Source organism: Microcaecilia unicolor, chromosome 3 (genome assembly GCF_901765095.1).
Source record: "Microcaecilia unicolor chromosome 3, aMicUni1.1, whole genome shotgun sequence".
In the NCBI taxonomy this organism is placed as follows: domain Eukaryota; kingdom Metazoa; phylum Chordata; class Amphibia; order Gymnophiona; family Siphonopidae; genus Microcaecilia; species Microcaecilia unicolor.
In genome coordinates, this window is record NC_044033.1 from 338,262,745 (window position 1) to 338,288,892 (window position 26,148).

General features: G+C 43.3%; 1 protein-coding gene across 1 annotated transcript in view; it reads left to right on the plus strand.

Moving 5' to 3' along the window:
* Nucleotides 1-26,148, plus strand: part of AHI1 (Abelson helper integration site 1) — a 683,164-nt gene that overhangs the window by 32,107 nt on the left and 624,909 nt on the right. Inside the window, 3 exon segments of the mRNA XM_030195101.1 lie at nucleotides 223-344; nucleotides 14,687-15,297; nucleotides 21,423-21,616. Of these exon segments, the coding sequence (XP_030050961.1) occupies nucleotides 223-344; nucleotides 14,687-15,297; nucleotides 21,423-21,616 (927 nt within the window).

A 26,148-nucleotide genomic window follows, 5' to 3' on the forward strand; every position in this document is an offset into this window, starting at 1 on the left:
TAAGCTAGGGATGAAAGGCTTGTATGACTACAGATGTTCTCCAGCATGTCTTCCTGTACATATAAAAGACACTATTGGTGTCTTATTGCTGTAGGGTTCTGAGAGTAGAGCCTGGGCACTGGTCTCAATCTGAGAATGAACAGTGGTCACCTTTCCACAGTACACCTGATCAAATCTAAAAGTACAGTGATTACTGACACCATAATATACTTTCTCTTACAGGAGAGAGCGAGGCAAAGGCAAAAACAAAGGCTCGCTTTGAAGAAATTTTCAGGAGCTATGCTGGCCTTACTGCTGACAAAAACAAATCGAAGAAAAGTAGGACCCATCGTGAACAGATTGTTGTGAGTAGATTCAGCTGTATAAAGTACATGGGTATGTCACATCTATGTTGCATGAAAGAAAAGTTTAATATCGCTTACTGTCTCAGTTAGCTGTAGAGAATGTTAATTCTCTGTGGCGGGGACTTTTATTTTTCCTCTCAGTCAAACCCAGTCAATCTTGCTTAGTATCGGTGTGAGCAACAGTAAGATTGGGTGGGGGGGGGGGGGGGGGGGCAATGAACACATTAATAGCATTAATCCTTCTGTCTTTGTATTTTGCTACATAGCTATTTAACTCTACAAATGCTACAAAAGAGGAGTAAAATCTAACTTTAAAGAAAAACCTATTTTGTTTCGACAGGTTTTTGTTTGTCATTGCTCGTAGTTTTTATTTTCTACTCTTTTTTTTGTGTTTTACAATAGAACTTTTAAAATAAAATATTGTAATGACCACTGCTATTGCCATTGAGACAAATAATGGGTACAAAGATACGAAGTAACAGAGTAAAGTAGTCTTCCTTTTTTTGCTCTCAAATGAGTATGTATGCAATAAATAAATAAATAAGAGGTTATGACCGGAATGAAGAATATGTAGAATTCCAATACCTGATGCCACAGTGGTAGCTGGTAGGTTTTGGACAAGAGAAAAGAGTTTGAAGTGCCTACTAGTGGCACGTATAATGGGTTGCCTAGGTTAAGAGGGTCGGAAGGTACCTATTTTTAGCCAATTTTATAAAGATACCTAGGTGGTTATGTGCTTGTTATAAAATACTGTGGGTAAACTGGAAGAAATTGCAGCTACTTTGAAGCCATTGACATTTCCTCTGGACTATTCTCAACCTCATGTGGGTCAACAACATTCTTTCAGTACTACATTTTAGGTGGAAATCTTGCAGTTGGTCATTATGGAGGTGAGAACAGGAGACTTCTCACTTTACTGAATCTCAGATTTGCTCTCCTAGGCCGCTGTTTCCATTTTTAGACTCTCCTGTTCAGACTGGCCTGAGCACCTTCTTCAAGGTCATGATGGTGGTGGAAGCTTAAATTTTTTTTTTTTTTTTTTTTAAACAGTCAGTTGTGTTTACCTGCCAGCCTGCCAAAAGTGAACTCTGCAAGTATTACTTTTTTTGTGTTGTTTTTGTTTTGAAGTTTAAAATATGTATGATTGAATGTAGCAAGGAATGTTGTGTGTAAGTTTGGCATATTAGATATTTGTGCTTTTTTCATTTTACTCTAAGAATTCCAACTATTATTATGGGTTGAGGAAGATATAACCCTATTATGTTTGTTTGGTATGATAGTGTAACTTTTTGCTTTTATATATATTTTAATTTTTATTGTTTTTAAACTACTTTGATTTTGTGAAGAGTAGTATATCAAGTTAACATAAACATATGCCAATAAAATATGTTATTATAAGGTGTTTTATACTTCAGGATTTGGAAGAGCTTTTAAGGAATGGTTTTTATTCTTTCTAACCCAATAGAAGTTGGAAAGAGTTATACAAAGGGGTTTCCTGTCATCTGTCTGCCCACCCATCTTGAAGGAGTTCCAGCTTCTGGAGCAGAGAATAATTGAATAGGAAGAAACTTGGTATGCTTGCTTGCGTGTGTGTGTGTGTGTGTGTGTGTGGTGGGAGGAGTAAAAAGACACAATGAGTTTGAAAATGGGTCAAATTGGATGGGTTCCAGAGAAATGAGTCCTCCAAAATATGGCCTAATGCATTTCTATGGGAAAAAGAGTTCTAGCTTCTGGATCATTGCAGCTTAAATAAGTGTGAAATGTAACAAAGAGCAGGGCAAGGCAGTTTAAAAGGTGTAATTCCCTTCTCTTCTGAACCTCCAAAACTGCCACTCCCTGAAAACTTAACTCCCTCACAACTGCCACCCCCACCCCATAAACTGTCCCTTCTGCAAAAACTGACCCCACTGCCCAGCATATGCAAACTGATCTATCCCCAAAAACTGCCCCCTGCAACTGTCACCCACCCCACCTGTTGTCTTCCACACTAAAAAATATATCTCCTGCAACTGCCCCATATCCTGAAAACTGCCTAACTCCAAAAAACTACCACACAAACTGCCCCTCCTTTCCTCCTACAAACTACTCCACACCCAAAAGAACCCTACAAGTAATTGACACAACACTCCACAAACTGCCTCCTACCCAGAAGCGTAGCTAGGTGGGGCGCAGGGGGAGCGGTCGCTCCCCCAAACAGCTGTTTTCAAAAAATGGTGCCTATGCGCCCCGTGTGTCTGCTCCCTCCCTCCTGAGTCAAAGTTTTCCAGTCTCTTCTGCCCGTCTCTCCCGTCCGCGTGGTCACTTTGTATTTCCCTGAAGCCTTCTCCTTCCTGCGCAGCACCGGCGATTCAATCAGCCTTCTGCCAGCGTCGGGGCCTCTCCTCAGGCAAGTCCCGCCTACTCTATTGCAACTTCCTGCTTTCCACAGAGGTGGGACGCAAGAGACCCTGTAAAGGCAGAAGAAACAGAGAAAAATGGAAAAGAGACAGTGGGACCAAAGCAAATGAGAAAATAAATTGTTCAAACAACAGTAGAGGGGTCCGAGTGCATTTTCTTAAGTCACTTTGGATGTACTGCAGCACAGATTTTGATGGGTAGAATCAGGGACTGCAAATCCCATATGAATTTGGGATGTGAGTTCACACTAGGACTGGTTGAAAAATCTCCCTTCTGGACCTGGATCACTTGGCAGCTCTATACACAGCTATTTGATAGTGGGGGCATAAAACAAAAGATCAGTGCCAAACAGATGTAGAGAGTGAAAGGAAGAAGACAAGAGGCGAGAGAAGAAATGGAAAGGTCACCCTGGAAAAGAATTTGTAAGGCTGACTCATGGAATATGGAAAAAAAGACTATTCCCAGACAGCAAAGGTAGAATAGTATTGCACTGTTTAGAGTCTGGCTTCCTTGGGCAGGGGGTCTCTATTTCAATTTTTGTTGTTTTTTTTTTGGGGGGGGTGGGGTTGTGGTGCCCTATTCTGCATTAGATTAGTAGCATGGAATGTTGTCACAATTTGAGTTTCTGCCAGGTGCTTGTGACCTGGGTTGGCCACATTGGAAACAGGATACAGGCCTAGATGGACCATTGGTCTGACCCAGTATGGCTACTCTTATGTTATATAGATAGATGAGGGTCTGTCCATGTTCTGCATGTGTGACTGAGGTGAAGGATTCTGCCAGCATGTAGTATCTGTGTAGGAATGTGTAACAGTGCAGCTTGTTCCAGTTTCCCAATAGTAGTTATATTGGTGTTTTAGAGCCTAGTGTAATATATATATATATATATATATATATATATATATATAGCACTGTCTTCTGATAGGTGGTTTAGGGCTGTTATGGTGTGGTAAGTTTTGTGTTCTAGGGCAGTCCTGGAATATCCCCTTGCCAGTCAGGTTTTCAGGATATCCACAATAAATATGCATGACATTGATTTGCATATACTGCCTCCATTACATGCAAATCATTTTAATGCAGATTCATTGTGGATAGCCTGAAAACCTGAATGGCAAGGGGGTACTCCAGGACCACCTAGGGAAACACTTCTCTATGTTCCACTGTAACATTTATAGCATTGTCTTTTCATAGGTGGGTTAGGGCTGTTTTGGTGTGGTAAGTTTTCAGTATAGGTTGTGGGTGTCTTTTTGCAGGGGTTTGTTATTTCACAAAGTGTCTAGCCCTATTTGAAAGTAGGCTCTGGGGCAAAGGTCATCCAAGATAAAAATTCTCAAGACTAGTGTTCTTCACATCCTGTAGAGTTGCCACACAAACAAAAGCCCATCTTGATTTAAACAAGGTGTCTAGCAGTGGAAGGACTGGGTGTGCTATTCCTGAGGTGATGGTAACGATTTGAATATTTTTATTTGAAGTTAAGAAGACAGGTTGCCAGCTCTGGCCAGTCCAGGGACCTCTTCTGCGTCCTGCCTACTGATGTAACTTACTGTTCCCTTGTAGGCAGGATTCAACAGAGACAGCCTGTATTAATCATTGCCCGCTACAGCCCCTGAGCAACAACACAGACACTGCTGTCTAGCTAACACCAACCGGCGTCTATTTTATAAAAGTCTGCTCCCCCTGAGATCAAAACCTGGCTACGCCTCTGCTCCTACCCCACAAGTTATCTCACCCTCAAAATACCCCTCACACAACTACTCATACATGGTCCATCTACCATCCCCAGCACACACACACAAGACAGATCATAGATGCATGGGATGTTGCTACTATTTGGGTTTCTGCCAGGTATTTGTGACCTGGATTGGCCACTATCGGAAGCAGGATACTGGGCTTCATGGACCATTGGTTTGACCCAGTATGGCTGTTCTTATGTTATGTTCTTATGTACATACACACACTCGCATGCATGCATTCATTCACAGAAACACATGCAGATCCCATAAATGCACAAGCAGGGAATGTTAGTATTTCCTATCACTCTGAAAACTACTTCAAGAATCCTAAAGTTTTCCTATTAGTTGCTATGTGTATTGCCAAGTAACATTTGTTGCCATGGGCAGGACCAAATTAAGTCATTGATGAACTCTGCACATACTTTGAGGCAGATTTTTAGACTGCGGGAGTTAGATTGGCTAACTTGGACCATTTCCGTCAGACTTTAACCGGCCAAGCCGATATTCAGCACTAGCTGGTTAAAGTCAGACCGGCAAAATATATTCCAAGGTTTCTTGGCCAGTCTGACTTTAAAAATCGACAGCCAGTTATATTGCCCGCTATAACTAGCTAGCTACTAACTGGCAATATTCAGCAGTACATGACCAGCCATGTACTGCTGAATATCGGTGGATAGCTGGTTATACTGCATTTAACCGGCCAGATGCCAATCCTGGCCAGTCAAATATGGCTGAAAATCGGGGGGGGGGGGGGGGTTTACACATGTTTGTGCGGACCTGTGAGATGTGCTTAGAACTCTGGAGGTTAGGAGTGCCAGTGGTCTGGGTTTATTTTTCTAGGAATTGGCAGAATTTTACGCTTAATTTACAGAAGGTAGAATGATAGGTAAACTTTTTTTTTTTTAAAGAGTTTTTAAACTTTATCTGCTGTTCTCTAGTTCCTGCCCTGCCTGTGTCCATTGTAACTAGTGGGGGGGGGGGGGGGGGGGGGGGGGGTAGAGGACTGGAAAGCAGCTCTGGTCACATGAAAAGAGGAGGTGTTTTGAAGGAAGTTTTTGGGTCCTAAGTGAGGCGAAAGAGAAATTAACCCCCTCTAAGAAATTCCGCAATATGTTTCTGTTGGATAAGCAGCTCCAACAGCTGCAGTATAGATACACTGATTCACTGTAATATTCTGATTAAGGAATTGTACCTTTCTAGCTGCCTTTCCCTCTCACCTCTTCTCCTAATCAGACATACTTTGCAGAAAGCACACACACATATACCAACACAGAAACATGTATAACCCTCCATACAAAAACACAAGTACACTCACCTACCTTTACCTCAATCCACCAGTAATGAGCACTTGACGTAATTGATTAATACTAAGTCTACATAAAACAAGAATGCAATATGGTTGTCTGAAGTAGACACTATAAGGGCAATTCTATAATCTGTGTGCCCACATTTATGCGGCCCTTGGGCGTGTAAATATATCTAGAAAAGTAGCATTCTCTGAGGACAGGCTTATAATTCTCACATGTGGGTAGTGCTGTCCGTGCTGCCGGTTTCGGTTCTTGTAACAAGCTTTACAGAGCTCTTGAGTGCCTTTCTGCCTGCCGCGAGAGCGTGGGACCAACAGCTCTGTTTTTTCTGTGGTGAAGAGGACGTGTTGTTTTCACCCGTCCTCACTGCTCAGCTGGTTCAGTTCTCACAGAGCTTATTTTTGTGTGTTCCCACTCATTTTTTCTATTTTTTATTATCCTGTACCTTGTTCTGGGTGTCATATCCCCTACCTCAACGCAAGCGGCGTCCTCGGGCTGAACGGGGTCCCGTCGACACGCAAACCTGACTGGCACCCGCCTGAGCCATGTGTGTGTAGTCCTCTCTGGGTGTGTTCAGAAAGCGGTGGTTGCAGGCTCCTTAATTGCTTTGCTTCCATGCACCTGTTTCTGCTGTCTTCTCTGCCTGGCTTCCCTTGCTTCTCTCCTATCGGTCTTCTGGTTCCTCCTTCCCCTGCTCTGTAGTCTACTTCTTATCTATTGGACCCTCGTTGCTGACTTTGCCTGTACCTAGATTACTCTTCTGCCTGCCTACTGACTTTCGCCTGTACCTGGATTACTCTCTTGCCTGCCTACTGATTTTCGCCTGCATCTGGATTACTCTCTTGCCTGCCGTCTGCCTACTGACTTTCGCCTGCATCTGGATTACTCTCTTGCCTGCCGTCTGCCTACTGACTTTCGCCTGCATCTGGATTACTCTTTTGCCTGCCGCTTGCCTATTGACTTTCGCCTGCATCTGGATTACTCTCTTGCCTGCCGCCTGCCTATTGACTTTCGCCTGCATCTGGATTACTCTGTTGCCTGCCGCCTGCGTACTGACTTTCGCCTGCATCTGGATTACTCTGTTGCCTGCCGCCTCTGTACTGACTTTCGCCTGCATCTGGATTACTCTGTTGCCTGCCGCCTGTGTACTGACTTTCGCCTGCATCTGGATTACTCTGTTGCCTGCCGCCTGTGTACTGACTTTCGCCTGCATCTGGATTACTCTCTTGCCTGCCGCCTGCGTACTGACTTTCGCCTGTACCTGGATTACTCTCTTGCCTACCTACTGACTTTCGCCTGTACCTGGATTACTCTCTTGCCTGCCTACTGCCTATAAACTTTCGCCTGTACCTGGATTACTCTTTTGCCTGCCTACTGACTTTCGCCTGTATCTGGATTACTCTCTTGCCTGCCGCCTGCCTACTGACTTTCGCCTGTGCCTGGATTACTCTCTTGACCTGCTGCTTGCCTGGCCGATACCTTCATCACCCCGCTTCCAGCTCTGTCCCATAAAATCCTGCAGGCTGCCCGCACCTAGGGGCTCAACCCCTGGGGATTGGCAGTCAGTGCAGGTGAAACCCGGGGTTGTCCAGCTGCCAAGCAGAACCTGGTCCGAGTACCGGCTCAGCAGCACTCTACTTGGTACAAGAACTCACAAGTCTGACACTGGGTATTTTTCCTCCCTTACGTTTTAGTTTATTTTTTTCCCTCTTCTAAATTTCTTTATTTTTACCATGCTCTGTAGGCCACATTTAGGCCTCAGATCTTCCCTCGATTTTTCTCTGGTGCTTTGCCCTTTTTTTCAGCACCATTGAGTCTTTTGATTTAACCACGGCTGTTTTCTCTTCCTTGTTATTGAAGGTTCACAGTGGCTTTAAGCACTGTACACGGTGCTATAGGACCATCTCTGGCAAAGACACCCATTCTTGGTGTCACCAGTATTTGGGGCCTCAGCATACCCCCTTCTAACTGTATTCTTTGTCTTCATATGAAGAAAAGAACCCAGTTAGCCAGAGAGACTCAGAGAGAATTTTTGGAGCCAGATCTGAAGCCTCAATGTCGGTATTGGGAATTGCATCATTCCGTATGGCTCCGAGACCCTTAGACACTGGGAGTGCATCAAATGGGTCTCTGCCTGCTTCGACGCCGGATGCTGTGCAGGTCCCCCGGGACTGACCAGACTCCAAGGCAGCGTTCGGTACTGAGGAGCGTCGATACTCGGCATCGGAAGAAGCATGATGCTGGGAACTCTGGGGCATCGAGGGCTTCCCTGGTACCTGAGAAGCATCTATGCTGGGAGGACCGCTCCCCCTCTATACAAGAGGTGCTGATGCGTGGGTCTCCTGGCAGCCAGGACCAGGCACCCGCTTTGACCCAAAACATTCAGGCTGGGTTTGATAGGCCTCAGTTGCCTCATCATTTTATAGTGTTGGAATCTGCTGTCCGCTCTCAAATGGGCCAGGAGTTCTAGGGAATATGCTTCGGTGCCACTGGCAGAGAAGTTAGTTCATCTCCCATATCCAATCGTACCAGCTCTACATGAGCCTGTACTTGTAGTCCTTGGTGTGCAGTATGTCTGATTTGGCTGACTCTCTCCCACCGGAGCAGGCTGACTCTGTTCGCCAGCTGGTCAAGCAGCGGAAGGTGTGTCGTAAGTTCTTGGTCAGGGGCGCCTATGACAGGAGAGTCTGCGCATCGTTATACACTGAGAAGAGATTCTGGATGCTGCATAGAGTATAACAATGCGCAGACTCTCCTGGCTGTGTGTCTCTTGACTAGGACCCAGTGGTCCAGCAGAGGTTGGCGGATGCCACGTGCCGGGGGGGGGGGTAACCTTTTTGGAGAGAAGTTGGAGGAGGTCTTTGACCTCATCAAGAACACACTGATGCCATCGGTACTTTCTCCCGCTGGACATCTTTGTGATTACCTCCTCATTCAGAAGGTTTTTCAGCAAGTCATAGAGGAGTACCTACTACTCACAGAGATATAGATTCATTGCTTCTTCTTGCTAGCCTCAGCAGGCTCAATCCCAGCACTCTTGTTCTCATCGAAAGCATGCATTTAAGCCCCAGTTGACTTCCCAGTCAAAGCAAGGGGAGAGCTTTTGGCTGGCTCCAGTAGAGCATAGCCACAGTAAACGTGACTGTCGTAGACGACTTGCTGGGTGGGAGGAGGCTGACATTTTTTCAAGAAAGATGGTCCCTTATAATCTTCGTCCAGTGGGTTCTTCAAATATTCTGTCTTGTTTACGCCCTGCATTGGCACCACAGACCATCAGATTGCCCACTTAGAGCTCATCACTTTAACTCTCAGCAAAAGCAGGTGCTCGCAGAGGAACTCTCCACCTTTCTAAGGGCCCATGCGGTTGAGCCCATCTACCAGGGGAAGAAGGGCAGGGTTTTTCTAGTCCATGCCCTTTCTCATTCAAAAGAAAACAAGGGGGATGCGTCCTATCCTAGATCTGAGGGTCCTGAACAAATTCTTGGTCAAAGAAAAGTTCAGGATGGTTTCTCTGGGCACCCTTCTCCCCATGATTCAGAAACACGATTGGCAATGCTTTCTGGACTTAAAGGACGCTTACACTCTCATCCCAATATTTCCAGCTCACAGGATGTATCTTTGATTTCGGCTGGGGCACATCACTTCCAGTACCGCATGTTGCCCTTTGGCCTCACTTCTGCTCCAAGAGTCTTCACCAGGTGTCTTGCAGTAGTCGCAGCGTCGCAACACAGACTGGGAATCCATGTGTTCCTCTGTCTGGACGATTGCCTGGTGAAAAGCATGTCGAAGGACGGTGTTCAGGAGTCCATGCCGAGGACTGTTCGGGTGCTAGAGCTTCTAAGGTTCGTTTTAAAATGTTCCATCTGCACCCTGTCCAATGAACTCAAGCATTTCTTCCTTTGACATAGTTGGACAATCTTGTTGCCCTTGCCACTCAAATTCGAGCTGGTCAGCAGGTCAGATGCTCGGCAGATGTTGAGATTATTAGGCCACATGGCCTCCACTGTCCATATGACACCCGTGGCATGTCTTCACATGAAAACTGCTCAGTGGATTTTGGCTTCCCAGTGGTGTTGGGCCATGAGGAATCTGGAGGATGTCATCTGAGTGTCCCTAGAGCTAGTTCACTCTCTGCTTTGGTGGACAATTTGATCCAATTTGACTCTGGGACTCCCATTCCAAATTTCTCAGCTACAGAAGATGCTGACAACGGATGCATCCCATCTAGGGTGGGGAGTTCATATAGATGGGCTTTATACTCAAGGTATGTGGTCAGCCCAGAGACAGACCTCAATTTTCTGGAGCTGCGGGCAATCTGGAATTCTCTAAAGGCTTTCAGAAATTGGCTGATCAACCAAATTGTAATAATTCAAATGGGCAATCAAGTTGCAATATACTACATCAACAAGCGGGGCACTGGATCAGGTCCTCTGTGTCAGGAGGCCATCCAGATGTGGCATTGGGCAGTCCATCATAGAATGCTCCTCAGGGCCACTTATCTAGCAGGCAAATTCAACAGCCTGTCTGTCAGATTGAGTAGGGTCATGCAACCACTCTCCACATGGGCATTACCCATGAGATCTTCCGAGTGTGGGGCACCCCCTCAGTGGATCTCTTTGCCATTCAGTTCAATCAGAAAGTCCTTCAGTTCTGTTCCAGGCGCCAGGCCCATGACAGACTAACTTCGGATGCCTTCCTCCTTCATTGGGGGAGCGGTCTTCTGTATACGTATCCTCCCATAACTCTCATGGGGAAGACTTTGCTGAAACTCAAGCAAGACTGTGGGACCATGATTTTGATCGCTCCTTACTGGCCCCGGCAGATCTTGTTCCTTCTTCTGGAATTATCCACTGAAATACTGTGGAGATTGGAATGTTTTCTGACCCTTATCACGCAGAGCAAGGGATCTCTTCTGCATCCCAACCTCCAGTCTCTGACCCTCACAGCCTGAATGTTGAGAACTTAGAATTTGCTTCCTTTCAATTTTCAGAGGGTGTCTTCAGAGTCTTGCTGGCTTCCAGGAAAGATTCTACTAAGAGATGCTACTCTTTCAAATGGAGGAGGTTTGTTATCTGGTGTGAGGACAAGGCCTTAGGTCCAGTTTCCTTCCCTACATAGACCCTGCTTGAATACCTTCTACATTTTCCAAGTCTGGCCTCAAGACCAACTCAGTAAGTGTTCACCTCAGTGCAATTAGAGGATAAGCCCATCTCTGGACAGCCTCTAGTTGTTTGCTTCATGAGAGGTTTGCCTTTGTCAAAGCCCCTTATCAGATGGCCACCTGTGTCATGTGACCTCAGTGTCGTTCTTAGCCAGCTAATGAAAGCTCCTTTTGAACCACTTGATTCCTGTCAACTGAAGTACTTGCCCTGCAAGGTTGTGTTTTTGGTGGCTGTTACTTCAGCTTGTGGGGTCAGTGAGCTTCAGGCCCTAGTGGTGGGCGTGCCTTTTACCAAATTTCATCACAACAGAGTAGTCCTCCTCACACAACCTAAATTCCTACTTAAGGTTGTGTTGGAGTGCCATCTGAACCAGTCGCTTGTCTTGCCAGCATTTTTCCCTGACCTCATGCCCATCCTGGCAAGAGCGCACTGCACACCTTGAATTGGACGCAAGCATTAGCCTTTTACTTGGAGTGGACTATGCCCTACAGACAGTCCACCCATTTTTTTGTTTATTTTGATCCGAACAGGATGAAGTTGCTATCAGGAAACACATATCTCTAATTGGCTAGCAGACTGTACTTTTTCTGAGTTCCACCATTTAGAGCCTAGAGCTAAATCTGGCCATGTAGATGGTTTTGTAGACTACATTTCTGCAGTTTGGTAAGTGGAGAAGTAGGTAGCCACTGGTTTCTGGGCTTGCATTTCTTGAAGGTAATTTGATGTCTAGCATATGTTCTGGTTATTTATTTATTGCATTTGTATCCCACATTTTCCCACCTTTTTGCAGGCTCAATGTGGCTTACATTACATCATGAATAATGGAAATACATTAGAAAATAGATATTTATTGCATAAGGATCTTGGGTAACATGAGAATGATAAAGCATGATAGTAGTATAACAAGTAAATATCGTAAGGCAATTCCGGATATATGTGTAGGAGTTCACATTTGTTGATCTTTGTGGTATACCTTGTTAAAGAGATGGGTCTTCAGTAGTTACATTCCAAATAGTATTTTGTAGATGAAGTTGCTTATTTTGAAGAATAGTCATGCCTTGATTGGCAGCCAGTGTAGTGATTCAAGTAGTGGGGTTGCTCTCTCGCATTTTGATTTTTAAAATATCAGCCTTGCTGCCATGTTTTGGACGGTTTGCAGCGATTTTAGTATGCTTTCTTTGCATCTTGCATATGCTACGTTACAATAATCTAGTTTTGATATCTATTATACTGTTAGCAGAAATGATTGTCTTGGGAAATAGTCTCTGATCCTTCTCGGTTTCCATAGTGTTTTGAAGCAATTTGATGTGTCTGTTGATACTTGACTGTCTAGAGATAGATGTCTATTGAGGATGATTTCCAGTATTTTTAGTTGTTTCAATTTGGTAGGTTTGGTTGTTGAATGTAAATTTTTGGTATGATGTGGGGTTGTGCGGGCTGGATAGCACCAGGAGTTTAGTTTTGTCTCTGTTTAGTTTGAGTTGAAGATTGTGGCTCAGTTTTCCATTAGGTCCAGGCCTTTTTTTTGACTTTGTCTAGTGTTTCTGTAATATTATGGTTAAAAGGTATGTAAATGATAACATCGACTTCGTATATGAATGGGTTGAAACCCATTTGTTCCAGTTTTTTGCCGAATGGGGCCATTATAATATTAAATAGTGTAGGTGATAATGGTGAGCCCTAGGTCTTTAATGATCTCCTGGTCGTAAGTTGTTTTCACAGTCTTTGGCAGTGCATTCCACAATTGAGTGGAGAGGAGTGGCCTAGTGGTTAGGGTGGTGGACTTTGGTCCTGGGGAACTGAGGAACTGAGTTCGATTCCCACTTCAGGCACAGGCAGCTCCTTGTGACTCTGGGCAAGTCACTTAACCCTCCATTGCCCCATGTAAGCCGCATTGAGCCTGCCATGAGCGGGAAAGCGCGGGGTACAAATGTAACAAAAAAAAAATTGTGTGCCTATGTAGGAGAAGTTGGATGCATAGGTTAATTTGTATCTGAGTCCTTTGCAGCTTGGGTAGTGGAGATTCAAGTAGGTACGTGATGCTCTGGTTCTGTTTCTGGTTGGGAGATCGATCAGGCTGACCATATATCCTGAGACTTCACCGTAGATAATCTTGTGGACCAAGGTGCAGATTTTGAAGGTGATAAGTTCCTTGATTGGGAACCAATGCAGTTTTTCTCAAAGGGGTTTGGCACTTTTGAATCGCCTGGCTGCTGTGTTTTGGGCTGTCTGGAGTTTCTTTGTGAGTTGTTCTTTACATCCCGCATATATTCCATTGCAGTTATCTGCATGGCTCATTATATAATAAGCCGGACGTAGCAAAGTGTTTTTTAAATATTGGCAGTTGGTAGAAAAGCATTAACATCATATCTAAGTTATATGAATGTTCTGTTGCTTTCTTTGGAGTTATGCTGGCATTTATTTATTTATTTGTTACATTTGTATCCCACATTTTCCCACCCTTTTGCAGGCTCAATGTGGCTTACATAGTACCGGAGAGGCATTTGCAGACTCCGGTGTGAACAAATACAATGTGATGTTATGATAGGATAAAGTTCATGTGGCACAGCCACATTAGGGAATCGTGAATGGAAGAGTTGAGTTATGTCCATTATGCAGTTTAGATTTGTTGTGTTGTAGAGGTCACGCATTTAAGTTGGATCGGTAGGGTATGCCTTTTTAAACAGGTTAGTTTTTAGTGATTTCCGGAAGTTTAGGTGGTCATATGTCGATTTCAAGGCTTTTGGTAGTGCAATCCACAGTTGTGTGCTTATGTAGGAGAAACTGGATGCGTAAGTTGATTTGTATTTAAGTCCTTTGCAGCTTGGGTAGTGCAGGTTTAGGAATGTTCGTGTTGATTCGGATGTGTTTCTATTCATATTATATTTTATTTGAATATTCTTCCATGCTGTCTATTATGGTGCTTGTATTGTATTGACATTATATTTCTAAGTTTACTTCATTTAGGGGCCCTTTTACAAAATGGTTGGTGCGTGGCAACGGGCTTGCTGCTCGCCAATCCGGAACTACCACCGGGCTACCTCCAGCATGCGCCATTTCTGTTGTATTTTTGTAGCGCCGGGGCTTACCTGTGGTAATTGGGCAGCGCTGCATGCTGCCCAGTTAATGCCATGTTAGCACGGGAGCCCTTACCGTCACCTAAATAGGTGGCGGTAAGAACTCCCCTGGAAATGGCTGCATGGCAAGTGGTTCATTTACTGCATGGACATTTCTTTTCCATAACCCTCCCTCCCCGCAGCCTTTTACCCACTGCGGTAGAAGGGGTCCTTACTGTATTTGTTTGCATTTGGTCATTTTACTATTGTTTTGGTGTTAACAAAATTGTAAGTTTTATGTTATAAAGGGGGTTAATAAATCCCAATAAATAAAATTTAAAAAAATTATAGATGTAGAATTAGGAAATAGAATGATTCAAAAGTCCACTTTTCACTGGAAGGCTGGCTATGTCCAATCTTATTGAACTTTTTAGTAGTGGTCATTGAATAAAGAGACAGTAGACAGGATCTTCCTTCAGTATCAGAATCCAAGATGAATCCTATTACTCAGTGTTTTATTTTAGTTGAAAACAATTTGTCAAGTTCAACCCCCTTTTTCCATCTCAAAAATATGAAAAATGTGAGGTGCTTAATTTTTTTAAAGCAAAAATAATTAAAACATTAATAAATATTATTTTAAAATGCTTTGTAAAGTATTGTCTCTGTTTTTTTTTAATTCCCTTATAGCTTGAAACTCTCAAGAGTCATCTTGATCTTGCCAAAGAAATAGAAAATGATGAAGCAATTATAAATAACATTTACCATCCAGAGACAAGCCCCAGGTTTACCAAAAACAAGCTGAGAGACCGAGCCTCTTTGGCTGAAAAAGTGAATAATGATGTTAAAAGTGAAGAAAACAGGCAAGCAAAGACAACCAAGAAAAAAAAGAAAGCAGTGAAAGAGGAGGAACAAAATAAAGAGGAAGAAACTGTGTTTGATACTGAATATCAAGCCTCAAAAAGGGAGTTGAATAATATTCAGAGGTTGATAATAGAACAACAAGCTCACCAAGGTGAACCTCAGCAGCTGAGTGACAAAAAGAAGAGGGTAAGAAATACCTTAAAAGGTCCCCAAAACATGACTGAAAAAGAAGAGGAAGTGCAACTGATTAAAGCCTATGAGCTCCAGGTGTCTGAAGAAGAGATAAGTGCAATTAGAGAGAAAATTAAAAAGAAACTGAAAAAACGGATGACAGAGTTAACTTCAGATACTCAAAACCAGAAAGCTCTGTTGAACAATGAAATAAGCAAGAAAAAGACAAAGAAAAAAACACCGCTTGTATCAGAAGCTGAAACAAGGTAATTTTGCAAAGTGTAATTTAATGTCTGGCATCCAAATGTTCTAGCGCTCATGATGGCAAGTAGATGAAGGGCAAAGCCACAGGATCTGCTGAAATAAAAGCATATGGTATGCAAAGGGAAGACATTTTTTCCTTCCCTTAATTGTTGGTAAGTCCCAGCTATTTGATACTATGACTCTGCTGTTTGCTAGCTGCCAGCTGAGAAGAATTGTTTACCGTGGTTTCTCCTTTTTTTTTTTTTTTTTTTAAACCATGTGGAGGTCAATTTTCAAATAGATTTGTGTGGTTATAAAACGTTTGTTCTCCATTTTAATTGGCTGCCTGAAAATTGCCCTTTCTCAAAGTGGCTAAAATTTCATGCATTATTTCATATTCTGCATTTTTTAGCCACATTTAGTGGAGGAATTCCTCTGCATTTTTAGGCCAGGGAGGAACAGTACATATGCGGATGGCATTTTAAAATCTTTATGCACACTTATCCAGGAAAACTTTGTTATTGTTAAGTATCATTGAGTCAGTGACAACTCTGAATAGTTTCAGGCGGCTGATCATTGATAGATTTACATCCTTAGCTGCTCTGTAACATTGCTGAACTTCTTCCTTTGTTTTGATCTTCACCCTTGCCAAGCATAATGTCTTTCCCTTTCTCTAATGATCTTTCTTTTCGTAAACTCTATCTATACCAAATTCAGATGCAAAGCCTGCATTTGGGGATGGGACTTGATATACCACCTTTATGAGGTTATAATCAGAATGGTTTAAATATGATATACAGGTGCATATTTTGTACCTGGGGCAATGAAGGATTAAGTGGCTTGCCCAAAGTCACAAGGAGCTGCAGTGGGAATTGAACCTGCTTCCCCTGGTTCTTAGGCCACTGCACTAACCATTAGGCTGCTCTTCCACTCAGGGCCGTGCCTAGGATCTCTGGTGCCCCCTGCAGACTATCAGTTGGCGCCCCCCCTCCCGTGAAAATGATCGATCACCACTTGCCACACTGCAGTGGCGTTCTTAGGGGGGCTGACACCAGGGGCGGATTGCCGATGCGCCCCCCCCCCCCAGGTGCAGCGCGACCACCCCCCCCCTCCCACCGGCGAAAGGAACCCTCCCCCGGGTACACGCCGCTGCGGGGGTGCCGCCCGCGCCTGTCCTTCTTTCGTTCCATGCTCCCTCTGCCCCGGAACAGGATGTAACCTGTTCTGGGGCAGAGGGAGCATGGAATCAACGAAGGACAGGTGCGTGCGGCACACCCCAGCGGCGTGCACCCGGGGCGGACCGCTCCCACCGCCCCCCCCTTGGTACGCCACTGCCACACTGACAGGAAGTGTCAGCAATATTCTTAGAAACAAGTTGCTATACATTGCAAAATAAGATAGCAGATGTAAATTCTCAAAGTGGACATATTCCAAACACTAAAATGAAAATAAAATGATTTTTTTCTACCTTTGTTGTCTGGTGACTTTCTTTTTCTGATCATGCTGACCCAGTATCTGATTCTGCTGCTATCTGTCCTCTTAACTCCGTTTCCAGGGCTTCCTTTCCATTTATTTCTTTCCTTTCCTTCTTTCTTCTTCATTTCGGGGTCCTGCCTATTTTCTTCATCCATGTGCAGTTTTTCTCCTCTCTTCTTTTTCCCTCATTTCATCGCCTTCATCTCTCTTCCCTCCCCTCTATGTCCAGCAATTTCTTCTCTCTCTCTGAGCCCTGCCCTCCAATCCATGCCCATCCATGCTCCTCTGTCCCCTGCCCCCTCCATTCATCCCTATCCAGCAATTCCCCTCTCTCCCTGAGCCCTGTCCTCCCATCCATGCTCCTCTGTCCCCTGCCCCCTCCATTTATCCCTATCCAGCAATTCCCTTCTCTCCTTGAGCCCTGTCCTCCCATCCATATCCATCCATGCCCATCTGTCCCCTGCCCCCTCCATTCATCCCTAACCAGCAATTCCCTTCCTTGAACCCTGCTCTCGCATCCACGCTCCTCTCTCCCCTGCCCTCCCGCTCCCATGTCCCAACTGGCCGCCCTCTTCTGCCCCCTCCCCCAACATCCCTTTCCTTTTTTTTTCTTTTAAATTTACCTCCGTCCGGCAGCGCAGGCGCAGTGTCAGTGAAGGAGGCGGCGCTTCCAACGTGTCTAGCCTTCCCTTTGCTCAGTGTCCCGCCTTCTTCTGACATCATTTCCTTGACGTCAGAAGAAGGCGGAACACTGAGCGAAGGGAAGGCTAGACACGTCGGGAGCGCCGCCTCCTTCACTGTTGCTGCGCTGCCAGACGGAGGCAAATTTAAAAGGAGAAAAAAAAGGAAAGGGATCTTGTGGGAGAGAAGAGAGCGGGCAGTTGGGCAATGGGAGTGGGAGAGTGAGGTAAGCATGGTGTGGCGGCGCCCCCCAGAGGATGGCGCCCCCCCCCCCCCCCCCGCCTTGCTTACCCTGCTTACCGTGTTGGCACGGCCCTACTTCCACTCCTAAATGACAGCCTTTTTTTTTTTTCAGTGTCCTTAAATTTCAGCACTTTTCTACTGTTGGCTATTCTGCACAAGCCAATTTTGAACCTCTGACCTTCAAAACTACTGTTCTATTAAGGGCAGTAACAAATACATAAATAATATTGACCCCTAAGGAAATAAAGAAGCTGTTCAAAAGCTGTTAAATAGCTCTTCTTGGAGAAAAAATGTTTTGTAAAAGAAAATAGTAATACATTCATTAAGGCCTTTGATCCTTGTGGACTAATTGCATTGTGGGAGGCGTGTGGGGTGTCTGTGGCATAGATTCAGCAACATGAAGGCAGTCTCATGAGATTTAGAGGGACATAATCGAAAGGACGCCCAAGTTTTGCTGAGGACGTCCTTGCAAAACGTCCCGGCGAAGGGGCAGTGAAACCCGTATTATCGAAACAAGATGGGCATCCATCTTTCGTTTCGATAATACGGTCGGGGACGCCCAAATCTTGACATTTAGGTCGTCCTTAGAGATGGTCGTCCCTAGACTTGGTCATTTCTGATTTTCGGCGATAATGGAAACGAAAGACTCCCATCTCAGAAAAGACCAAATGCAAGCCCATTGGTCATGGTAGGAGCCAGCATTCGTAGTGCACTGGTCCCCCTGACATGCCAGGACACCAGCCGGGCACCCTAGGGGGCACTGCAGTGGACTTCATAAATTGCTGCCAGGTACATAGCTCCCTTACCTTGTGGGATGAGCCCCCCCCCACAAAACCCACTACCCCCCACTGTACACCACTACTATAGCGCTTACAGGTGAAGGGGGGCACCTATATGTGGGTACAGTGGGTTTTGGAGGGCTCACATTTACCACCACAAGTGTAACAGATGACGGGGGGGATGGGCCTGGGTCCGCCTGCCTGAAGTGCACTGCATCAGTGGCATAGGAAGGAGGAGGGGGCGGTAAGGCACTCTTGCTATGGCACTGCAGTGCACCCACTGAAACTGCTCCAGGGACCTGCATACTGCTGCGATGGACCTGAATATGACATTTGAGGCTGGCATAGAGGCTGGCACGAAATATTTTTAAAGAATTTTTTTGAGGGTGGGAGGGGGTTAGTGACTACTGGGGGAGTAAGGGGAGGTCATCCCCGATTCCCTCCGGTGGTCATCTGGTCAGTTCATGCACCTTTTTGTGCCTTTGTCGTAAGAAAAACAGGACCAGGTAAAGTCATCCAAATGCTCGTCAAGGACGCCCTTTTTTTCCATTATGGGTCGAGTAAGCTCATGTGTTAGGCACGCCCAAGTCCCGCCTTCGCTACGCCTCCGACATGCCCCTGTGAACTTTGGTTGTCCCCGCGACAGAAAGCAGTTGGGGACGCCCAAAATCGGCTTTCGATTATGCTGATTTGGACGACTCTGTGAGAAGGATGCCCATCTTCCGATTTGTGTCGAAAGATGGGCGTCCTTCTCTTTCGAAAATAAGCCTGCATGAGGCTACAATATATAATTCTCCTACTTACTCACAAGGCTTTTTACACTGGTGTGCTACTTATGTGTGTCTTCACTGCTTTCCTTTATATTCCTGTTTTTTCTTTTTTTTACATTTGTACCCCGTGCTTTCCCACTCATGGCAGGCTCAATGCGGCTTACATGGGGCAATGGAGGGTTAAGTGACTTGCCCAGAGTCACAAGGAGCTGCCTGTGCCTGAAGTGGGAATCAAACTCAGTTCCTCAGTTCTCCAGTACCAAAGTCCACCACCCTAACCACTAGGCCACTCCTCCACTCCTTGATCTTCACTTAGATCTTCCAATTCCAACCTTCTTGTCAAATCTACTTCAAGATACGTTTAGATTTTTCCTGCTTCACAGGCTTTTGCTGTGTTGCTTCCTCATTTGGAATTCGTTGGCTGTTAATTACCACCTGGAACCAATGGGAAAGAAGTCCGTGATGGTTCTTTTTCTGGGAAAGAAATTTAAGTCAGTGATGGCTTTTTTCCTGGGCTTTCACCTAACCCTGCGATCAGCTGTCTCCTTGTATCTTATGATCTGCTGTTCTCTCAAGTCTATTGTGTTTCATCTTTATGGTTATTTCTTGGTTTTTGTGCTACACTCACTTCCCTCTCTTGTTTCATGTTAGTGCTCCGTAGTCAGAAGACATTTTGTCGTTTGTTGATCTGCAATCTGTTTGCTGGTTCTGTACACTAACATAAGTGTTGCCATATTGGGACAGACTGAAGGTCCATCAAGCCCAATATCCTTTTTCCAACAGTGGCCAATCCAGGTCAAAAGTACCTGGCAAGATCCCAGAACAATAAAACAGATTTTATGCTGCTTATCCTAAAAATAAGCAGTAGATTTTCCCAAGTCCATATTCATAATGGCTTATAGACTTTTCTTTGCTAAGCTAACTGCTTTTATCACATTCTCTGGCAATGAATTTCAGAGTTTAATTGCACGTTGAGCGAAGAAGTATTTTCTCCTGTTTGTTTTAAATTTACTACTACTGGAAAGCGTAAACAAGTGATTCAACTCTGCCTGTTCCACTCCACTCAGTATTTTATAGAACTCTGTCATATTTCCCCTCAGCCATCTCTTCTTCAAGCTGAAAAGCCCTAACTACTTTAGCCTTTCCTCATAGGGAAGTTGTCCCCTCCCCGTTATCATTTTTGTCACCCTTCTCTATACCTTTTCTAATTATTTCATTTTTGACATGCGGCGACCAGAATTACACACTGTATTCGAGGTGCGGTTGCATCATGGAGCAATATAAAGGCATTATAATATTCTCATTTTTGTTTTCCATTCCTTTCATAATAATTCCTAATATTTTATTGCTGTCTTAGCCGTCGCTGCACACTGATCAAAGGGTTTCAATGTATCATTAATGATGACATCTAGATCCTTTTCCTGGGCGGCGATTCCTAATGTGGGACCTTGCATCACAGAGCTATAGTTTGGGTTCCTCTTTCCCAAATGCATCACTTTGCACTTGCTCACATTAAATGTAAGCCGCATTGAGCCTGGGAAAATGTGGGATACAAATGCTGTAAATAAATAAATGTCTTCTGCCATTTGAATGCCAAGTCTCCTAGTGTCATAATGTTCTGTAGGAATTTTTCACAATCCTCTTGCAACTTAACAATGTTGAATAACTGTGTCATCAGCAAATGTAATTATTTTACTAGTTATTCCCATTTCTAGATCATTTATAAATGTTAAAAAGCAGCGGTCCCAGTACAGACCAATGGGGAACCCCACTATGTACCCGTCTAATTGAGAATACTGACCATTTAACCCTACTCTCTCTTTTTTATCTTTAAACAGTTTTTAATCCACAATAAGACAGTACTTCCTATCCCATGACTTTCTAATTTTGCTCAGGAGTCTTTCATGAGGTACTTTATCAAATGCCTTTTGAAAATCCAGGTACATAATTTTAACTGGCTCACCTTTATCCATATGTTTATTTGCCCCTTCAAAGAAATGTAGTAGATTGGTGAGTTTTGTTTTATTTTTTTGCAAATGATGGTATATCCAATGTGAAAATAAATATGGTAAGAGAGCCATGTTTTTATTCCTGTCTGATACCATTCTGAAATTTTTGAAATGGCTGTAGTTACATTTGTGATACTCTTAAGATGTTTGAGGAATTTGATAACTGATCATAATATGTTTCTTTTTGCAGTGCTATGTCCATCTCTGAACTGCAGGGTGAACCTATAGAAGAACCCAGAATCTCTCAAACGAAGTCAGCAGGCAAGGTGCTTTCTTTGGACTGTATGCAAGGAGAAGAAAAAAATGCAGAGGAACGAAGGCCTGAAGAAGATGTGGATCAGCAGAAAAGTAAATCGAAGAAATTAAAAAAGAAACCTAAAAAAGGTTGGAATAACAAAATGTTTCAGTTTGCATAGTTGTTTTCTTAGTGAAATGTTCATTTTATGAAATGTTTAACAACCAAGAGCACTGAATATGGATTCATAGTTGACCCTCTGTTGCAGAAATCACAGCTAAATATAAAAAAAAAAAAAGATTTTTCTTAGTGAATGCAGATTACAGCAATTGATATAAAACAATAGGAAATATGTCCACAGTGTTAGAAAAATTAGTCCTAGAGCAGTTGAATGATTTTGTGGAGAATAAACAAATTCTGTTTGAGTGCTGCATTTGATACTATTTCCCACTCCAAGCTACTTGATTTGATGTACAAGAAAGGGATTTGTTGTTTGTTATACTTCAAATCTTATTTTTGTAATTATGTACAATTTGTACAATGGAATCAAGTCTTCCCTCTCTAGGAAATTGAAGAGGGGAGTACCACAGGGTTCACTCCTCTCTCCTGTGCTTTTTAATTTATACCTTGCACCTCTGGCCGAATTTCTCAAAAATTTGGAGAAATTCTAATTTTATGACTATGTGGCTAGTGCTGCAGGGTAAAGTAATTCCATTAAAAGAGGATATTGTCACCTTGGAGTTTCATTGTGACAAATCCTTGAAGTTTGAAAACATATTAGTAATGTTGTAAAATTATGATTTGTCAATTGAAATTAAATTACTCATGCATTTGTAATGAGCAGACTTGATTACTGTAATTCGCTGTTTCAGGGGCTGACCAAGATCAGTTCAAACAGTCTCCAGTTGTGCTGGTCACGTGATGCAGTGCTCAGGAGCGGTTGTTAGGTGATCTGCTCCTGCCACCTCTTCATAAACCTAGCTCTTTGAGGTGATTTTGACCCCCAGATTTCTGGCTCACAATGACGGACAGGCTTTGCAACTTGCTTGGAGAGCTGTGTGTCCGGTTTGCCGAGGGTTATGGTCGCAAAAGCACCCCAAAAGGACAGAGATAAGGGCAAACTCCATGAAGATAAAATGGCGATGCCTGCTAGTCTCACAAGCTCGTCTGTCAGATCGGTGTGGGTGGCGGTGGTGGCAACTGAGGTGACTGGGGCTACAGAGACCATACTTGATAAGCGCTAAGCCCCATCAATGCCAAATTGGAGCGGCTCCAGGGTAATATGCAAGTTGCAAGTTTCAGCTTAGCCAAGACCTGGAAGCTTTTCAACAGTGGACTGGGAACTTGGAGGACTGCGTGATGAAAATGGAGGATGTCAGGCTCGCCTTCAAAAAGTGCTGGCTGATTATGAAGAGAAATTAGAGGATCTTGAAAATAGATTCAGAAGTTGTTAGGGATACTTTATCAGGTTGCTTGATCCTGTGAGGGATAATTTCTCTTCCTCTGATACTCTTCCGCTGTTATCACCCAAAGACTCCTCCATTTCCCTACAGCCAGTATTGTGGAGAGGATCATTATCATCTTCAAGGGGAAGTGACTTTGGTTGATATATGGAGGGTTGTTAGGGGTTTAGAGGATCTCCTTTCTGGTTCAGTTTCTCAGTTAATGTGAATTTCCCTTTCAAGTGGTGTCCACGGTGAGTGCCATGGACCAGAAATTTGCTGGAATAGAAGATTGTTTGACATCTATAGAGATTAAATGGGGACATTATAGAATGTTGTATACTCTGGCATTAAGGATAGCCATTTTTTTCATAAGCAGCTTGAAGCTATGGAGAATCAGGCTAGAAATAGGAACTTGAGAATATTGAATTTTCCAGCTTGTTCATTGCTGTCTTCTGAAATTCTGTTCCGGAAATACTTGAAAGAAGTCTTGGTAATACCAGAATCTGATACTATCTTAATTTCTCTGTGCTATTATATGCCCTCTATAAAATAGACTCGCTATATGCTTGTATGTTTAGCACAAGCCCATCAACTGATACCTTGTAGACTTTATACTTTCGGGCTTAGAAGACCTCAGTTTAACGGAGTCATAGTGCTCACATCGCTTTTGGCACCACTCTCCAATAGTCACTGGTCTTCAAGTATGTTTTTTTTTATTATATATTTTTTCTTTATGTATATGTTTTGTATTTTTTAAAGAGTTTCTTTTTTCAACCTTCCAATACTCAATTGTATTGCAACTTTCAAGCACAAACACTTAATGCAAGTTAGTACTTCAAAAAGCATTTAGCTTAATTAATTAATTAATTTATTTATTTGTTGCATTTGTGTCCCACATTTTCCCACCTATTTGGAGACTCAATGTGGCTTACAGTAATCTCTTATCAAGGGGATATCATGTCCAACACGACATCATGTTTCACCGTTTGGCTACTTCAAGGCTTTGTGCCTGTCTCAGTGTTACCACATACTACATTGGTAAAGAATGTGGTAACACAAGTTGTGATGCAGTATGTTTTTTTTTTGTAAATTGTTTTTCCTTTCATTGTAAACTGCTTTAAAACTTAATATATTAAGCGGTATATCAAGCTCAATAAATCAAATCAAATTAGTCCAAAATTGTTCCTAAAGCTAGATATAAGTACCTTCCAATGTTGGGAGGATATGGACCTGGTTGCTTGGGTCAGCTGCTTGATGATACAACCTCACCTAATTTTAAGAGCGTGTAGGGATAGTACTTATTAAAGCCCAGAGATTATTTTTCCATTATCTTTAACTTTTTTCATTTTCTTGGCATGTAGGAAGTGTAGAAAGACTTGATAAAGGGAAGAAGTAACGTCACCGTGAGGATATGGCAGCTTGATTCTGAAGCTCCGTTGGAGCGGGTTTAGAAAATACGCTACACTTGTTTAAATCGTGCTGATACTAGGTCTAGTAAAGTCCTAGACTTACAGATGGCAGCAAGGAAGAAACTTGACAAATACAAATTTTCGGCGGAGAAGCGAGGCAGCAGAAGCAGGCGAGGCTCCGTTCCAAGATGGCAGACGAAGATTCGGATTCTGAGCTTGACCATGCGGAGCTGCTGGAAAGTGACACTGAACTTACTAAAAAAAGATGTCGCTGGCTGGTTCAAGGATTTAAAGGCTGATCTGGGAGCAGTGAGAGAGGATATTCAAGCAGCGTTTTCGGAGCTGCGGGGAGAGGTGAGAGATATTGACATTCGTCAAGAACTAATTGAAGAGCGGATGGATGGGTTCGCTGATGAGGTGCAAGCAGAGCTAAAAGTGGAATGCAAAAAGCAGGAAGACATACACTTTGTAATAGTCTGCCAAAACCCCCGCACTAGATCACATGTCCACCAAATATGAAACACACAGGAACTGGAAACACTACAGGAAAGAAAGAACAATGCAAGGTGAAAGAACAGACAGGAGCCAGCTCAGAAGCTGACCATCGGGAAATAAGACTATTGTGCTACTTTGAAGATTTCTCATCATTTTTCAGAAACATTCTGCGAAAGAGACTCCTGATGCAGGCCTAACGGCCGAAACACAACGTTGTGACGAGTCTTCATACTTCAAATAAACTTTCTCATTTAATGTACATCTTCCTGTCTTTGGTATCCTTGGTCGCTCTCCCACTTTTTTTTTTTTTGTACTGGGATACAAATGTAACGAACAAATAAATACATAAATTTGTGGTGGGTGTACCCAGTTGTTCAGAAGTACTGCTTTAAACAGATTGGGGACAATTCTGTAACTTGGTTCCTCCAGTTAGGCACGTTAATGCTGCATGCTGAGCAGTAATTCTGTAATGACACCTATGCACTAAGATGGCCTTATTAGAATAGTAGCATAAATTTGAATTGGGTTTGTATTCATATTTATTCTTTGCCTGATTTCATTATGATATGTAATTAGAACCCCCTCGGTGGGCCTTTTACAAAGGCATGCTAGCGTCTTTAGTGCGTGCTAAAAATAAGCATATGCTAAAAGCTAGAGATGCATGTATATATATATATATATATATTTTTTTTTTTCATATTCCATGTGGGTGTCTCTAGCATTTAGCACACACTAAAAACGCTAGTGCTCCTTTGTAAAAGGAAGACCAACCGTTGATCTGCTGTGTTCAGTTGAGACTGAGGGACTGAGAGACATCAGTTGGTCAGTTGACTCCTATGAAAGTATGGCTGTTTTGGGCATGCTTAAAGGGGAATGATCAGAGGGGAACCTCCCTTTAGAGCTCCTTTGGGACAACTTTGGACTGATTTTGCAGTTATTTTGAGTTTTCTTCCTGTGGGATTGGAGTGCATGGCTATAGAAGTCTCTTTCCAGGTTGAGTTTTATGGTTTCTAAGTGCTCATTTGCACTTCAATAAGGGTAAGAAGAAAATAAATATAGTAATAAAAATAAAAGTCCCAGCTGTTTCATGTTACTCAAACACTTTATAACTCATCAGTTTTGGACTAACTCCAAGTGTACTCAGCTTCATTGAGTTTTTTGTTATGTGAAACAGTGTCAAAGACTTAACTAAAATTGTAAAAAAAATCACCTCCAGCTTTCTCATCTGCATGACTCCTGAGCCAATCTTGTCAGAAACTGTGTGGTACTGGAAGAAACTTCCAGCTTTCAAGCATTTTTTTCATGTTTTAATAGGCTTGGCATATAGATAGT